General features: G+C 47.2%; 1 protein-coding gene across 2 annotated transcripts in view; it reads left to right on the top strand.

Moving 5' to 3' along the window:
- Positions 1 to 19259, top strand: part of LPIN2 (lipin 2) — a 102664-nt gene that overhangs the window by 63304 nt on the left and 20101 nt on the right. For both annotated transcript variants that reach the window (XM_069731148.1, XM_069731147.1), the window contains exon 14: positions 17037 to 17181. In XM_069731148.1, the coding sequence (XP_069587249.1) occupies positions 17037 to 17181 (145 nt within the window). The remainder of the gene's footprint in view (positions 1 to 17036; positions 17182 to 19259) is intronic.

Below are 19259 nucleotides of genomic sequence, written 5' to 3' on the forward strand. Positions count from 1 at the left end.
GTGGGGGAAAAAATATTGCACCTAAGTCTGGAGCTGTGGAGCCAGGTTCGTCGTCCGGCTACACAAGGCCTCGAACGCTCCCTTTTCTGGGATTAGGAAAACCGCTTTTAAAGCCGGAGCAGCAAGAGCAAGTTTTGGCTTATCTTGCTGACTCAGCCTCTAGCTCTTTTGCCTCATCTCGTGAAACTGGTAAAAGTAAAAGCAGCGCGTCGTTAGTGGATGTTCACGGTCAGGGACAAGTCACTTCCTTGTCCTCTTCAGCAAAAACAACAACAGAGAAGAATGCAGCAGGCGACACAACGGGTTACTCCATGGAGCTCTTTACACATACCGTCCCTGGCTTAGAAAGTGAAGCAGTTAACAGTCCATGCCCATTACAAATTGAATCTGACATGGAGTGCACTGACGCACAGCCACAGCCAGACTACTATGCTGGTCCTTTGACTCAGACCACAACATTGCCCTCGCAGGGTGCTGATCAAGAATCAGACCCTGATGAGACTATGTTGCCCCATCACGAACGCTATACCACCGAACGACACGGTGACACAGACGAAGTTGCGCAGGAGGTACAAGAAGAGTTATTAGATGACCCAGTTCTTGACCCCGATTGGCAGCCATTGGGGGAACAGGGTGCAGGCGGCAGCAGTTCTGAAGCAGAGGAGGAGGAGGGGCCGCAGCAGGCATCAACATCGCCACAGGTTCCATCTGCCGGGCCCGTATCTTGCCCAAAACGCGTGGCAAAGCCAAAACCTGGTGGAGGACAGCGTGGCCATCCGGTTAAAGCTCAGTCTGCAATGCCTGAAAAGGTATCCGATGCTAGAAAGAGTGCAGTCTGGCATTTTTTTAAACAACATCCAATTGATCAGCGCAAAGTCATCTGTCAAAAATGTTCTACTTCCTTAAGCAGAGGTCAGAATCTGAAAAGTCTCAATACTAGTTGCATGCATAGACATTTAACCACCATGCATTTGAAAGCTTGGACTAACTACCAAACGTCCCTTAAGGTTGTTGCACCCTCGGCCAATGAAGCTAGTCATCAACGCAACATCCCTTCCGGCAGTGTAGGACCACCATTTAGCGCACCACCTGCTGTATCTGTGCAGGTATCTTTGCCAGGCCAAAGCAGTCAGGGTCAGGGAATCACCAGTTTCGTAGTAGGAAACACTGCATCTAGGGCACCGGCGGCAACAATACCATCTCCCACCGTCTCTCAGTCTGCCATGTCCACCGGCACCCCCGCTAGTTCCACGATCTCCAGCTCTCCAGTCCAGCTCACCCTACATGAGACTATGGTTAGAAAAAGGAAATACTTAGCCTCGCATCCGCGTACACAGGGTTTGAACGCCCACATAGCTAGACTAATCTCGTTAGAGATGATGCCCTACCGGTTAGTTGAAAGTGAAGCTTTCAAAGACCTGATGGACTACGCTGTACCACGCTACGAGCTACCCAGTCGACACTTTTTTTCCAGAAAAGCCATCCCAGCCCTCCACCAGCATGTTAAAGAGCGCATCGTCCATGCACTCAGGCAATCTGTGAGCACAAAGGTGCACCTGACAACAGATGCATGGACCAGTAGGCATGGCCAGGGACGTTACGTGTCCATCACGGCACACTGGGTAAATGTGGTGGATTCAGGGTCCACAGGGGACAGCAAGTTTGGGACAGTTCTGCCTAGCCCACGGTCTAGTAAACAGTTGTCTGTAGCCGTTCGCACCCCCTCCTCCTCCTCCTCCTCGTCCTCCTGCAGAAGCAAGAGCTCGTCCACAGACCGCAGTCGCACAAACACTCCATCCGCACCTGCCACTGTTGCACACCAGGTCTCCCATTATGGGGCAGCTACTGGCATACGTCAGCAGGCTGTATTGGCTATGAAGTGTTTGGGCGACAATAGACACACCGCGGAAGTTCTGTCCGAGTTCTTGCAGCAAGAAACGCAGTCGTGGCTGGGCACTGTAGATCTTGAGGCAGGCAAGGTAGTGAGTGATAACGGAAGGAATTTCATGGCTGCCATCTCCCTTTCCCAACTGAAACACATTCCTTGCCTGGCTCACACCTTAAACCTGGTGGTGCAGTGCTTCCTGAAAAGTTATCCGGGGTTATCCGACCTGCTCCTCAAAGTGCGTGGACTTTGCGCACATATCCGCCGTTCGCCTGTACACTCCAGCCGTATGCAGACCTATCAGCGTTCTTTGAACCTTCCCCAGCATCGCCTAATCATAGACGTTGCAACAAGGTGGAACTCAACACTGCACATGCTTCAGAGACTGTGCGAACAGAGGCGGGCTGTTATGTTTTTGTGGGAGGATACACATACACGGGCAGGCAGTAGGATGGCAGACATGGAGTTGTCAGGTGTGCAGTGGTCGAAGATTCAAGACATGTGTCAAGTCCTTCAGTGTTTTGAGGAATGCACACGGCTGGTTAGTGCAGACAACGCCATAATAAGCATGAGCATCCCCCTAATGCGTCTGCTGATGCAAAGTTTGACGCACATAAAGGATCAGGCGTCTGCACCAGAGGAAGAGGAAAGCCTTGATGACAGTCAGCGATTGTCTGGTCAGGGCAGTGTACATGACGAGGTACCGGGCGAAGAGGAGGTGGAGGATGAGGAGGATGATGGGGATGAGTATATTTTTAATGAGGAAGCTTTCCCGGGGGCACGGGAAATTGGTGGCGTGGCAAGGCCGGGTTCTGGTTTTTTGAGGGACACAAGTGACGTAGATTTGCCTGCAACTGCCCCTCAACCAAGCACAACCGCAGATTTGACAACGGGAACTTTGGCCCACATGGCGGATTATGCCTTGCGTATCCTCAAAAGGGACACACGCATTACAAAAATGATGAACGATGACGATTACTGGTTGGCCTGCCTCCTTGATCCTCGCTATAAAGGCAAATTGCAAAATATTATGCCACATGAGAACTTGGAACTAATATTAGCAACAAAACAATCAACTCTTGTTGACCGTTTGCTTCTGGCATTCCCTGCACACAGCGCCCGTGATCGTTCTCACACGAGCTCCAGGGGCCAGCAGACCAGAGGTGTTAGAGGGGCAGAAATCAGAAGTGGCGTTGGACAGAGGGGTTTTCTGACCAGGTTGTGGAGTGATTTTTCTATGACCGCAGACAGGACAGGTACTGCAGCATCAATTCAAAGTGACAGGAGACAACATTTGTCCAGTATGGTTACAAACTATTTTTCATCCCTTATCGACGTTCTCCCTCAACCGTCATTCCCATTTGATTACTGGGCATCCAAATTAGACACCTGGCCAGAATTGGCAGAATATGCATTGCAGGAGCTTGCTTGCCCGGCAGCTAGTGTCCTATCAGAAAGAGTATTCAGTGCTGCAGGTTCAATACTAACAGAAAAAAGGACTCGTCTGGCTACCCAAAATGTAGATGATCTAACCTTCATTAAAATGAACCACAACTGGATTTCAAAATCTTTTGCCCCACCCTGCCCGGCTGACACCTAGCTTTCCTATGAAAAGGTCTTGCCTGTGGACTATTCTGAATGACTTTTCCAATCTCGTAATTTTCTTCACCTGATTGTCCAGCATACGACATGTTTCCACCTCACGAAATGGCCAAACTCCCCACACGGGGCCGTGCTATCGCCACTTTGCGCTTGGACCCTTGAGAGTGCTGTTTGTCTGAAGAGGTGGGTGTGGCCGCTTTTGGTCGACGGCACTGCCACTGGGTCCCTCATAGTACAATAAAGTGTCTCTGGCGGTGGTGGTGCGCACCCAACGTCAGACACACCGTTGTAATATGAGGGGCCCTGTGCCTGTACCGCCGGCCACAAGACAGTTCCCCCCCCCAGCTCAAACAGTGCTCTACCACTAGCAAAATTATCTCTCACAGCTTCACCAATGTGTAGTCTAGCCGCTGACATCCTTCAATGCCTGGCACTGACAATACCATTGTTTTGACATTTTTGTTATGTTAGGCCTTCGAAGCCTGTCTGCGGTCCCTTCTTTCTACAACTACTACACTGACCAGGCCACTGCTGGCCGTGTTACCCTGGAACCAATTTAAAAGTGCCTACAGTCAGCCCAATTTTGTTATGTTAGGCCTTCGAAGACTGTCTGCCGTCACTCCTTCCACTAGACTTCCACTGACCATACACTGCTGCCCATGTACCCCTGGAACCAATTTAAAGTGCCTACAGCCAGCCCAATTTTGTTATGTTAGGCCTTCGAAGCCTGTCTGCGGTCACTCCTTCCACTAGACTTCCACTGACCAGACCACTGCTGCCCGTGTACCCCTGGAACCAATTTAAAAGTGCCTACAGCCAGCCCAAGTTTGTTATGTTAGGCCTTGGAAGCCTGTCTGCGGTCACTCCTTCCACTAGACTTCCACTGACCAGACCACTGCTGCCCGTGTACCCCTGGAACCAATTTAAAAGTGCCTACAGCCAGCCCAAGTTTGTTATGTTAGGCCTTGGAAGCCTGTCTGCGGTCACTCCTTCCACTAGACTTCCACTGACCAGACCACTGCTGCCCGTGTACCCCTGGAACCAATTTAAAAGTGCCTACAGCCAGCCCAAGTTTGTTATGTTAGGCCTTGGAAGCCTGTCTGCGGTCACTCCTTCCACTAGACTTCCACTGACCAGACCACTGCTGCCCGTGTACCCCTGGAACCAATTTAAAAGTGCCTACAGCCAGCCCAAGTTTGTTATGTTAGGCCTTGGAAGCCTGTCTGCGGTCACTCCTTCCACTAGACTTCCACTGACCAGACCACTGCTGCCCGTGTACCCCTGGAACCAATTTAAAAGTGCCTACAGCCAGCCCAAGTTTGTTATGTTAGGCCTTCTAAGCCTGTCTGCGGTCCATTCTTTCAACTACTACTACAATGACCAGGTCACTGCTGCCCGTGTACCCCTGGAACCAATTTAAAATTGCCTACAGCCAGCCCAATTTTTTTATTTTAGGCCTTCGATGCCTGTCTGCGGTCCATTCTTTCAACTACTACTACACTGACCAGGTCACTGCTGTCCGTGTACCCCTGGAACCAATTTAAAATTGCCTACAGCCATGTGTTATTATTTTAGGCCTTCGATGCCTGTCTGCGGTCACTCCTTCCACTAGGCCTCCACTGACCACACCACTGCTGTCCGTGTACCCCTGGAACCAATTTAAAATTGCCTACAGCCAGCCCAATTTTTTTATTTTAGGCCTTCGATGCCTGTCTGCGGTCCATTCTTTCAACTACTACTACACTGACCAGGTCACTGCTGTCCGTGTACCCCTGTAACCAATTTAAAATTGCCTACAGCCATGTGTTATTATTTTAGGCATTCGATGCCTGTCTGCGGTCCATTTTTTCAACTACTACTACACTGACCAGGTCACTGCTGCCCGTGTACCCCTGGAACCAATTTAAAATTGCCTACAGCCATGTGTTATTATTTTAGGCCTTCGATGCCTGTCTGCGGTCACTCCTTCCACTAGGCCTCCACTGACCACACCACTGCTGCCCGTGTACCCCTGGAACCAATTTAAAATTGCCTACAGCCAGCCCAATTTTTTTATTTTAGGCCTTCGATGCCTGTCTGCGGTCCATTCTTTCAACTACTACTACACTGACCAGGTCACTGCTGCCCGTGTACCCCTGGAACCAATTTAAAATTGCCTACAGCCATGTGTTATTATTTTAGGCCTTCGATGCCTGTCTGCGGTCACTCCTTCCACTAGGCCTCCACTGACCACACCACTGCTGTCCGTGTACCCCTGGAACCAATTTAAAATTGCCTACAGCCATGTGTTATTATTTTAGGCCTTCGATGCCTGTCTGCGGTCACTCCTTCCACTAGGCCTCCACTGACCACACCACTGCTGTCCGTGTACCCCTGGAACCAATTTAAAATTGCCTACAGCCATGTGTTATTATTTTAGGCCTTCGATGCCTGTCTGCGGTCACTCCTTCCACTAGGCCTCCACTGACCACACCACTGCTGTCCGTGTACCCCTGGAACCAATTTAAAATTGCCTACAGCCAGCCCAATTTTTTTATTTTAGGCCTTCGATGCCTGTCTGCGGTCCATTCTTTCAACTACTACTACACTGACCAGGTCACTGCTGCCCGTGTACCCCTGGAACCAATTTAAAATTGCCTACAGCCATGTGTTATTATTTTAGGCATTCGATGCCTGTCTGCGGTCCATTTTTTCAACTACTACTACACTGACCAGGTCACTGCTGCCCGTGTACCCCTGGAACCAATTTAAAATTGCCTACAGCCATGTGTTATTATTTTAGGCCTTCGATGCCTGTCTGCGGTCACTCCTTCCACTAGGCCTCCACTGACCACACCACTGCTGTCCGTGTACCCCTGGAACCAATTTAAAATTGCCTACAGCCATGTGTTATTATTTTAGGCCTTCGATGCCTGTCTGCGGTCACTCCTTCCACTAGGCCTCCACTGACCACACCACTGCTGCCCGTGTACCCCTGGAACCAATTTAAAATTGCCTACAGCCAGCCCAATTTTTTTATTTTAGGCCTTCGATGCCTGTCTGCGGTCCATTCTTTCAACTACTACTACACTGACCAGGTCACTGCTGTCCGTGTACCCCTGGAACCAATTTAAAATTGCCTACAGCCATGTGTTATTATTTTAGGCCTTCGATGCCTGTCTGCGGTCACTCCTTCCACTAGGCCTCCACTGACCACACCACTGCTGTCCGTGTACCCCTGGAACCAATTTAAAATTGCCTACAGCCAGCCCAATTTTTTTATTTTAGGCCTTCGATGCCTGTCTGCGGTCCATTCTTTCAACTACTACTACACTGACCAGGTCACTGCTGTCCGTGTACCCCTGGAACCAATTTAAAATTGCCTACAGCCATGTGTTATTATTTTAGGCCTTCGATGCCTGTCTGCGGTCACTCCTTCCACTAGGCCTCCACTGACCACACCACTGCTGTCCGTGTACCCCTGGAACCAATTTAAAATTGCCTACAGCCATGTGTTATTATTTTAGGCCTTCGATGCCTGTCTGCGGTCACTCCTTCCACTAGGCCTCCACTGACCACACCACTGCTGCCCGTGTACCCCTGGAACCAATTTAAAATTGCCTACAGCCAGCCCAATTTTTTTATTTTAGGCCTTCGATGCCTGTCTGCGGTCCATTCTTTCAACTACTACTACACTGACCAGGTCACTGCTGTCCGTGTACCCCTGGAACCAATTTAAAATTGCCTACAGCCATGTGTTATTATTTTAGGCCTTCGATGCCTGTCTGCGGTCCATTCTTTCAACTACTACTACACTGACCAGGTCACTGCTGTCCGTGTACCCCTGGAACCAATTTAAAATTGCCTACAGCCATGTGTTATTATTTTAGGCCTTCGATGCCTGTCTGCGGTCACTCCTTCCACTAGGCCTCCACTGACCACACCACTGCTGTCCGTGTACCCCTGGAACCAATTTAAAATTGCCTACAGCCATGTGTTATTATTTTAGGCCTTCGATGCCTGTCTGCGGTCACTCCTTCCACTAGGCCTCCACTGACCACACCACTGCTGTCCGTGTACCCCTGGAACCAATTTAAAATTGCCTACAGCCAGCCCAATTTTTTTATTTTAGGCCTTCGATGCCTGTCTGCGGTCCATTCTTTCAACTACTACTACACTGACCAGGTCACTGCTGTCCGTGTACCCCTGTAACCAATTTAAAATTGCCTACAGCCATGTGTTATTATTTTAGGCATTCGATGCCTGTCTGCGGTCCATTTTTTCAACTACTACTACACTGACCAGGTCACTGCTGCCCGTGTACCCCTGGAACCAATTTAAAATTGCCTACAGCCATGTGTTATTATTTTAGGCCTTCGATGCCTGTCTGCGGTCACTCCTTCCACTAGGCCTCCACTGACCACACCACTGCTGCCCGTGTACCCCTGGAACCAATTTAAAATTGCCTACAGCCAGCCCAATTTTTTTATTTTAGGCCTTCGATGCCTGTCTGCGGTCCATTCTTTCAACTACTACTACACTGACCAGGTCACTGCTGCCCGTGTACCCCTGGAACCAATTTAAAATTGCCTACAGCCATGTGTTATTATTTTAGGCCTTCGATGCCTGTCTGCGGTCACTCCTTCCACTAGGCCTCCACTGACCACACCACTGCTGTCCGTGTACCCCTGGAACCAATTTAAAATTGCCTACAGCCATGTGTTATTATTTTAGGCCTTCGATGCCTGTCTGCGGTCCATTCTTTCAACTACTACTACACTGACCAGGGCACTGCTGGCCGTGTACCCCTGGAACCAACATCAGAAAATATAAAAATAAGTATTTTGCTTATAAAAAAGAAAATACTGGTGAGATATCAAATGCAGACATTTTAACATTAAAAACAAACACACAACTCTAATCTGGTACAGTACTAAAAATGGCCACCAGCTACAATTACTTTCTCCTGCAAGTAGTTAACTGAAAGTTTTTTTAAATTGAAAACACACATATGGCATCCACCGAGTGTTGTCCTGTCGCGTCTTCTTTATATTATTGCCGAGAAGATGCAAAATAATGAAAATAATAAAATCATTAATTACCAAAATAATAGAGAAAGTCAACACCACATTGCAAATAAACATTCATTCCAAATAAAGAAGCAGGGCGCGTCCGAGGGTGAGTATATACCTAATAAGAATATAATCACCCTCGGACGCGCAATGCTTATTTCCAACAGCCTTCCTTCCTAAGAATCAGCCCTTCCGTCGTGTAGAGAGACGTTGTGTTACACTCCAAGGTGTTCCCCAGGTTGCCTTTCCTGAGCTTCGATCTTCCGGCTCTCGTTTAGTAGTTCTTGGAAACTACTCTGCATTAGGCCTTCAAATTGGGTATGGGGTGTAGAGAGATGGTGTGTTCCACTCCAAGGTGTTCCCCAGGTTGCCTTTCCTGAGCTTCGATCTTCCGGCTCTCGTTTAGTAGTTGTTGGAAACTACGCTGCATTAGGCCTTCAAATTGGGTATGGGGTGTAGCGAGAGGGTGTGTTACACTCCAAGGTGTTCCCCAGGTTGCCTTTCCTGAGCTTCGATCTTCCGGCTCTCGTTTAGTAGTTCTTGGAAACTACACTGCATTAGGCCTTCAAATTGGGTATGGGGTGTAGAGAGAGGGTGTGTTACACTCCAAGGTGTTCCCCAGGTTGCCTTTCCTGAGCTTCGATATTCCGGCTCTCGTTTAGTAGTTGTCGGAAACTACGCTGCATTAGGCCTACAAATTGGGTATGGGGCGTAGAGAGAGGGTGTGTTACACTCCAAGGTGTTCCCCAGGTTGCCTTTCCTGAGCTTCGATATTCCGGCTCTCGTTTAGTAGTTGTCGGAAACTACGCTGCATTAGGCCTACAAATTGGGTATGGGGTGTAGAGAGAGGGTGTGTTACACTCCAAGGTGTTCCCCAGGTTGCCTTTCCTGAGCTTCGATCTTCATGCTCTCGTTTAGTAGTTGTCGGAAACTACGCTGCATTAGGCCTACAAATTGGGTATGGGGTGTAGAGAGAGGGTTTGTTACACTCCAAGGTGTTCCCCAGGTTGCCTTTCCTGAGCTTCGATCTTCCGGCTCTCGTTTAGTAGTTGTTGGAAACTACGCTGCATTAGGCCTTCAAATTGGGTATGGGGTGTAGCGAGAGGGTGTGTTACACTCCAAGGTGTTCCCCAGGTTGCCTTTCCTGAGCTTCGATCTTCCGGCTCTCGTTTAGTAGTTCTTGGAAACTACACTGCATTAGGCCTTCAAATTGGGTATGGGGTGTAGAGAGAGGGTGTGTTACACTCTAAGGTGTTCCCCAGGTTTCCTTGCCATTGCTTCGGTCTTCCGACTCTCGTTTAGTAGTTGTAGAAAAGTACACTGCATTAGGCCATACAAAATGGGTATGGGGTGGAGAGAGATGGTGTGTTACACTCCAAGGTGTTCCCCAGGTTGCCTTTCCTGAGCTTCTATCTTCAGGCTCTCATTAAATTGTGGTTAAATGGAACAACTGCATTTGGCGTACTAGTTGGTTTGGGGCCTACTATCGGTGTCTGCCACTCCTTGCTGTTCTCCTCCACTGAACAAAGCTGTGCCGCCTGTTTACTACGGTTGCCAATTTTGAACTGCATTTCGACTACTTACTGATTTGGCCCTACTCTCTGTGTCAGCCTCTCATTCCAGTTGTCCTCCACTGCAATGCCCCCTGGTTATTCCTGTGTTACCAATTTTGAACTGCATTTAGCCCACTTTCTTCTTTGGGCCTATATCTGTGTTTCCACTTCATCGTGCCCATTGCCCAGCCAGTGATAGATGAGTCTGCTGGTACATTGACCCATAACGCAACATTCCCCGTGCACGCTACACAACAACATTGTGACCCTGCTGAAAGTCAGGTTGCTCTTCCCGCATACCATACCACCTTACACGGGGACAAAGAGGAAGGTGCAGATGAAAGTGCAGGTTCCTTCATCAGGTGGGGGGAGGAATACTAGTTGGCGACGTCACTGGCACAGGGCCTCTCATAGTACGCAAAAGTGTTGCTGCCGGTGGGAGGCGCCCCCGCCGTGCAAACACACCGCTGTACTTTGAGGGGCCCTGTGCCAGTGCCAATGCCAACGAGTGGGCCCCCCCTGCTTGCTCAGGTTCACAGCACTTGCAAAGTTGAAATACTTACCTCTCCCTGCTCCACTGCCGTGACGTGGTCCAGATTTCCTGGGCCCACTAATTACTTGAACCAGCCCTACCCCCCACAACTTTAGCCAAATGACCCCCAATTTCAAATGCCTTCCAATTATTATAAGGTAAATTACGCTTGACAAGCTTCATTAAGAAGAATGGATGGTTTTGACATTAAAATGGCCACTCTAGGTGTTTTCCTGGCCCCCACTCACTGCCGACTATGCTGCCCCATTGACTTGCATTGGGTTTCGTGTTTCGGTCGATCCCGACTTTACGTCATAATCGGCCGATTTCACTCGACCCGACTTTGGACATAGTCGGGTTTCGCAAAACCCGGCTCGACTCTAAAAAGGTCAAGGTCGCTCAACTCTAGTCAATGCTTAATCAGGACATGTGCCTCAGCAGTTTGAAGTGCCCGTCTGACACATTCTCCCTGTGGACACCTGCAAACAGGGGGACACAGCCTGCCACACAGTCAACTGCTGGGTCGTCGCTGACATTAGATAGGCTCTGCCCTCTCCTTTCCTACTCGCTCACCCTCCCATATAGCCCTCCGCAGCAGTATCACCAAGGCTCAACTTATGCCCAACCCTAGAGAGGCTTCCTTTTGCCCTTCTAAGCCTACTATTATTCATTATGCCTGTGCCTTCTGCAAAAAGAAGTGGTCTTCAGATCAGCCTTCTCCTTACTGTCAGTCCTGTAGCCATTCTACCATGTCTGCACCACAGCCCCTCACCACCCGGGACGAGAGCACACCCCTTTCTCCAGTGTGGCCTGTTGCCATGTCCCTATCTGTCTCCGACCTGACAAAGGTGTGACAGTCGCTGGTCCAGGTCCTAGAGTGACTACCACACCTGTCCGCTGCCATCAGTGCTCCGAACTCCTCCCATGGTGATTCGCATGCACCTGATCATGACTTTCACAGGCACAGACCGGTTAGGCTACTTTCACACATCAGGTTTTTTGCATCAGGCACAATCCGACGAATGTTGGAAAAACTGGATCCGGCGCAGATTGTGAAAAACTGATGCGACGGATCCGTTTTTTCGACAGATCCGGCTAGCATATCTGGATTATTGGATAAAAAATTTTTTTGAGCATGCTCCGTTTAAAAAGCCGGAATCCGTCATTTTCTGGATCCGGCACCTTCCGGCTCCCATAGACTTCCATTCTAGCAAACAGCCAGAAGCGCCAGATCCGGCGCTTCCGACTTTTTTTTTTGACGGAGACAAAAAAAAACGTTGCTATGGACGTTTTTTTCAAGATAAACGGCAGATTTGCCGGATCCGGCGAAAACCGGAAGAAACGTAATGTCACCAGGCGCAATGCGGCACTAATACAACTCTATGGGGAAAAAAACGGATCCGGCGGCAACATTCGCCGGTTCCGTTTTTTTTTTTTTTAAATTAGCCGGATTGAGCCTGACGCTGGAAACCTTATGTGTGAAAGTAGCCGTACAAAATCAAGAAAGCAGACCTTTTCCAGTTCCTCTTCCAGTTCCCTGGACCTCTCTGCATCTTCCAGGATGCCTTGCTTATCCCATGCCCACTCTTCGGAGGCGGTTTTTGCGTCGGATGTGGATTCCCAGTCAGATTCTGAGTCTGATGCGAACTAGAACTCTAAATTGCAGGATATGGTCGACAACCTTACCTTGGCGATTAGCCAAACTCTTAATCTGAATGAGGACAAGGCCCTGCCCAGGAGCACTCCGTTTCCTTCAAACGAGTGAAACGTCCTTCCCTGACCTTTTCCAACCACTAGGAATTTGATGCAATTGTGTCTAAGCACTGGGAACACCCTGTGAAGCGCTTCTCAGAAGTGAGAGTTCTGGGGAAAATGATTGCTGCCATGGAGGCCGTGCCCTTTGCCCAGTTTCATACTTGTCCCCTTCACCTGGCCTTATCTGCATGGGACAAGAGAACCGCTTCCCTGGACCGGCCCATTCTACTGCCTCTCAGCGTGAGGCAGTCTCTAACATGGTGGACTCTCTCTGCCTCAGTTCTGCGCGGGGAATCCTTCCTCCCTCGCCGATGGCAGGTCATCACCACCAACGCCGCACACGGTCGCTGGAATTCCTTAGAGGCCACTCTCCCATCAATCTCTTGGAGATCAGGGCGATTTTCTTTGCCCTTCGCTGGTGGCAGACCCACATGGCAGGTCATCTGGTTCACGTCCAGTCGGACAACAGCACTGCCATGGCTTACATAAACCATCAAGGCGGAATGCGGAGGTGGCAAGGATCCTAATTTGGGCGGAGCGTCACATTCCCGCCATATCAGCCATGCATATTCCAGGAGTGGACAATTAGGCTGCAGATTTTCTGAGTCTTCAGTGTCTCGCATCGGGCTAGTGGTCTCTCAATGCAGCCATCTTCAAACAGAAATGTCAAAGATGGGGCACCCTGGACATCGATCTGATGGCGTCTTGGATGAACCAAAAGTTGCCGAGATCCACTAGCCATTGGTTACAATGCCCTAGTAATCCCGTGGTCCCAATTCCAGACACCTTATTTCTTTCCCCCTGCCCCCTTGATTCCAGGGAAGTGGAAAAAGATAAAGGCAGAAGTAATTCCTGTAATTCTGGTCGTTCCGGACTGGCCAAGAAGGTCGTGGTATGCGGAACTAGTGAACATGCTCATGGATGCCCCCTGGAGGTTTCCAGACCGTCAAGATCTTCTTTCACAAGGTCCCCTCTTCCACCAGAGTTCAGTCTCTGAGTTTTAACGGCATTGCTGTTGAGGCCGCAGTCCTAACACAGGTTGGTTTTTCCCATCAGGTCATTCAGACCATGATTAAGGATGATTAAGGTGAGAAAACCAGCATCCTCGTGTATCTATCACAGGTACTGGATGGCCTTCTTTCGGTGGAGTGAGAAGATCGGTTTGGACCCTATGTCTTTTTCCTTCCTTCTATCCTGGGTTTTCTCCAAGCAGGCCTGACTTTCACTCAGTACTTAAGGGTAAAGTCTTTAAACTTTTAATTCTTTTCCAACGAAACCTGGCTTCTTGTCCCCAGGTAAACACTTTCCTTCAAGGAGCCGCCCACCTGGCACCTCCTTATCGTCCTCCGATAGATCAATGGAATCTTAACCTTGTTCTTGACTCACTTCAGCGCCCTCCCTTTGAACCCATTCAGGACATTCCATCTTCTCTCCTGTGATGGAAGGTTTTTAAGTTGCTATTACATCCATCAGGAGAGTCTGAGTTATGTCATGCCATTCTCTGTTCCTCATTTTTTTATATCAGCATAAGGTGGTTCTCCAACCTGTTCCTTCCTTCCTGCCGAAGTTGGTTTCTTCATTTCACATTAATGAGGAAATTATCCTTTCTTCTCTCTGCCCCTCCCTGAAGTCTCTCTTCACAAGCTGGATCTGGTCAGAGCTTCCTTTTGTCACTCTGATGCCCTATTCATAATCTCTGAAGGTTGTCATAAGGGGCTTCCAGCTTCCAAGTTCACTATTGCACCTTGGATTCGTTCGGCAATATTGGAGGCATATCGCGTTCAGGGCAAACCTCCTCCAAGGGTAAGGGTTCACTCCAACCGGGCGGTGGAATTTTCCTGGGCTGTTCACCAGGCCTCTGTTTTGCAGATTTGTAAGGCTTCTTTGCACACCTTTGCGAGGTTTTGCAGGGTTCTTACCCATGCCTCGTCTGATGCAGAACTGACAAGGAAGGTGCTGCAGGTGGCGTTTGTGCGTCAGCCAATCTGAGTCCGTTTCTTTGTCTTTTCTTTGTCTTTTTTTCCTCTTTCCCACCCTTGAGACTCCTTTGGGACATCCCATAGTTACCGGTGTCCCCCAGTGAAGCGATAAAGAGAGAGGAATTTTTGGTACGGACTGTAAAATCTCTCTTTGAGTCTTCATTGGTGGATGGACACAGCACCCTTCCTACCCAGTTGTACCTATATTGGGCCTACGCGCTTTTGTTTTTTGGATTGGTACATATGTTGAGTTTCGGTTGCTTCTCCTACTGCTTTAACACTAACTGATGTGCTTTGTTCCAGTCGGTGGGAGTATACTGCTGAGCTTTTTTTTTTTTTTTTTTTAGTGTCGTCCTCCTAGTGACAGCAGCATACATCCATGGTTACCTGTGCCCGCCCCTCCCCCCCCCCCCCCCCCCCCACCACCCCTCATGAAGGCTCCAAGAAAGAGATTCTACAGCAAGTACCAAAAATCCCACTTTTTCTACACTGATTTACAATTTGGGTTTAGCAGGAAGAGATTCCGTATGCTGGCAAAGCATCTGATTAACAAAACACATTCACTGATATGAATACCTTTTGTATATAAAATGCCAAAAGAACTCCACTAAATTCACTCAAACTTATTAACGTGGCATTGATGTGGAATGCCTTTCCCACATTGTTTGCCTCCTGCATAATGATGCGTCACAGATGTTCTTCACAAAAAAACTCTCAGAAGAAATGCATATGGTAAGGAAAGGAATACTGTACACAAAGATCAGAGAGGCTCTTCAGCAAGCCTGCATGCTAGTAGGCTGTGACTGAAGGAGGCACAGGGTCCGCAATCACAACATGTTCTCATTTCACAAAAATGATTCCTGGTGGCCTCATTCATTACATATGGCAATATCCTCTATCCTATAATATTATCCCCATCCAGGCGCTCTTCTCTTTGAACAAGCTATTCTTCTTGTCTATGGTCCCGCGGTGGGCAGTGTCCTCTATCTGCTCCACAGCCATATTGGGGCTGTCCATGTCAGTGATGTTATGTGCCGTCCTTATCTGGCATACTGATTGGCCACAGTCTATAAAGCTATTGTGGTGCAGGGAGCTGGCGGCTCTCTGCGGCACAAAACATTTCAGCTGAGTATGAGTCTGAGGACACATTCAGCTACAAAGGGCGCTGGCTTTAGCAGGCCCACTGACTCCATGGATGTGATTGCTCACTTGCGACCCTGGTCATTGCGCTGCTGGGGATTGGAGTCTTAAAAGTCAATATCGCAATTTTAATCCGCCTTGCCACCTGAGTTGGGATGAAAATCAAAAAAAGACACCCACTTTACAGACCCGTGTTCTGGGGAGCTTTTCAGGCATACAGTATAGGGCATGCGTTGCTCATCTGCTAGAAATGCGTCTCTTAGCGCTCTTACGTTTGCAGGAGACCTCTAAATGATTCAGAGCACAGAGCGTTTGTCTTACATTGGGGGGTGAAAGTGATCTCCGATAATCAGATAATTGGAATCCATATCTCTTCCACTTACTGCACAATGTGCAGTTCTGGCAAAAATTAAGAAATCACCGCACAGTTTTCTAAAAATCACCATCTCTACATGTCTGACAGCCATTCCATTCCAGTGTTAGTTGAATTCCAACCAGAGTACACCTCATTCTACTGATTAGGTGATCAAGACGCATGCCAAGACGCATGAAAGCTGTGATTAAAATCATGGTTATTCCACCAAATATTGATTTCTGAACTCTTCCTGAGTTGCAACACAAGCGTTGTTTCTGAATGAATAATAACTTTCTTTGCATTATTTGAGGTCTGAAAGCACTGTTTTTCTTTTTTACTTTGATTTTTCATTTGCTGCAAAAAAAAAAAAAAAATACAACATTTTTAGCTTTGAATTTCGGACACATGTTGTCAGTAGTTTATGGAATAAAAGAACAATGTACATTTTATGCAAAAATACCTATAAAGCGAAAAATCTGACAAACTGAACATTTTGCAGTGGCCTCTTAATTTTTGCCAGAGCTGTAGTTCCAGGTCATTGTTTATGGTGACAGATTCCCTTATACTTCATCTAAAAGACATATTACAAACATTTACACTTCTCTTTCTTGAATTACCTCCTGACTATGGCTTAGAAGGGGAAAAATACAAGTTATAAAAAAACCTACTGATTAAATACTGAAGTGTGATCAAGGCCCTAAAGAATATTTCTCAGTTTAGGGTTCACTTGTCTTTTTGGCATAAAAAGAAACTGATTAAACATACTCTTCAAATACTGAAGCGTGAATATGGAAACCTTCCCTCCATTTTTTTAATTCCTGATATGAAAATGTAGCTGCAGCCGGTGGCCCAGTACTTCTGTAATTAAGATACATGTTATGAAGGGTAAGAAGGTTGGGTGGCAAGCATAAGAGCACGGGAAACATTTCCATCCAGTTACGATGTGCACTTCTACTGTATTTTTGCCTTTCTCTATGTGCCTCTTACCTTTTGCTTCCTAAATGAAGTTCATGAATGCCTAAGGCTCACCTGGGAATAGCTGTACGCTTTCCCATAGTTTAAACTAAATGTTGCATGAAATGGTTTATAGTCCCAAAAGACAGAACACTGCAATTTATCTAATGCCATTTGTTTAGCTGATAAATGATTCTCCTCACTAAATTCTATTCCATAACATTCAATAGGCTGCATACTGAAGACCACTCCTCGAGCGATGAAGAATCCTTGGAATTGAAGCAGATAAACCTTGAGTCGGCTTCTGTGGAGCATCAGAGTCATACTGGAACCACATCTTATCGGAAGACCCTCCGTCTGTCTTCAGACCAAATCGTATGTCCGATGTCTTCTATCATATTGTATATTTCTATTTTTTGTAAGAGAGGTGAAGGATTTGAGTATTGCAATGTTTTTATCTTGATCTAAACTGCAATCCCTTTTGTCTAGGTATTCTATTCACAAACTTTTTGGGATGTTTCGTTGATCACAAATGGAAGTCTACAATTGTCACATCCCACAAAGCACATTATAGAAAACAGACTAATTATTATTTTTCAAGAACCTCTCCTCCGTATCTTTGTTTTTCCTTTACACCCTTCCCACCATGTGATGTACATATATATACCTCTGATATTGGATGCCGATATATGGAGTGAGTCCTACTCTGCAGGTGCCTCCTGCCTGTAAGGGTAGGTTCACACGATCAGTAAACGCTGCTGGTAGTACGCTGCGTAATTGTGCAGTGTCCAAACCACAGCCGTCAGATGTTACAGCAAAGTGGATGGGATGTCAAGAAATCCCATGCCCACTATGCTTCCACAGACTCCCATGGCCTACCTGCGGAGATGCACATGTGGCGCCTCTGTCCAGACCGCAGCGTGTCAAATTATCTTGTGGAGATGCGAGTCTCCGCATCCAAATATCACCCATACAATGTATTGGACACGGTGAATCTGCACGGTTCAGTGATCGCATGCGGAATCACCTGTGTTCAATAGCTGGCTGCACTTTGGACGCAGCGATCATGTGCTGTGTCCAAGCTGTGCCAGTTCCGGATCGTCTGCACATACCCTAACAGGAGCCAACTAGCGCCAGTCTCTTCTGTGTAACCTTTTAAATACAACTTTTAGCAATTGGTAGCAGCAACTAAGTGGTTAGGTCAAATATTTCCAGACATGATGGCTTTAGGATAGGGGCGATCAGGGCATCTTGGGCTTACAGATTTTTAGTTACCTTACATACCCAGAGTATTATGTCCTTCAATCGGTACTAAAACCCCAGCTCACCCAGCAAGATAAGCCCTCACACAGCTTCACTGGCACAAAAAATAAAGTTGTATAGTTTATATAGCTTTTATCTACTGCTTTTTAAAATTCTGTATCTGAGTATTCTGAAACTCTTGTTTTAGATGTAAGTGAATAGTCCTGAAGAATAAAGTTGCCATGTAAGGCTGCCGTCACATTAGCAGTATTTGGTCAGTATTTTACATCAGTATCTGTAAGCCAAAACCAGGAGTGGGTGATAAATGCAGAAGTGGTGCATATGTTTCTATTATACTTTTCCTCTAATTGTTCCACTCCTGGTTTTGGCTACAAATACTGATGTAAAATACTGACCAAATACTGCTAGTGTGACGGCAGCCTAAGTGTTATCAAAGTAAACATAGTAATAAGAAATCCACAGCAATGGCTGATTTGTGGCTTTATTTTGACGCTTTACCTCTTCTAATAGTTGGGGTTCTGTTTTTGTTTTTTATATGTATGGTAAACTCCTGAAATGGTAAAGTGAATGGTGCCATTTGCACAACTCGTCCTGCAAAACAAAAGAAAAAAATCTTATGGCTCTTGGAAGAAAGTGGTGAAAAAAAAGCTGAAAAACAATAATTGGCCGCAGTGGGAAGATTAAGACCTTTTTGGTGGTGGAAGACTTTCACATTGACTCGCGAAGTAAATATAGAACATAGGTTTCATAGGTGGCCCGACCTCTGACACACAGGCCCTTTACATGGCTCGGTTGTAGGTTTCCTTGGTGTGGTTTACAGAGAGCTGTGCATAAATCTGCAACCTACAGTATCACGCGTGCCTGGCAGACATATGCTGGCGATCATAAAAAGTGAGTTACAGTAGGTAACATCAGTCCGAGTCACGTCACTGATGTCTACAGTGCAACTATTTGGATATAGTTCTTAGAAAATGCATAAACCTTTCTAGATTTTTCATAGCTTCTCTTACTCTGTAATTGGGAGTGATTTATTAAGATTGGCTTTTCACAGAGCAACGTGTAAAACTAATAAAAGCGTTATGGAATATGTCAGTAGTAAATAGTGATAAGAAATGGAGAAATGCAGAACTACATCACTGCAGTAATAATACACAATCGGAAAAATCTCTGTAGAGATGCAAAACATATCC

Source organism: Ranitomeya imitator, chromosome 6 (genome assembly GCF_032444005.1).
Source record: "Ranitomeya imitator isolate aRanImi1 chromosome 6, aRanImi1.pri, whole genome shotgun sequence".
Lineage (NCBI taxonomy): Eukaryota > Metazoa > Chordata > Amphibia > Anura > Dendrobatidae > Ranitomeya > Ranitomeya imitator.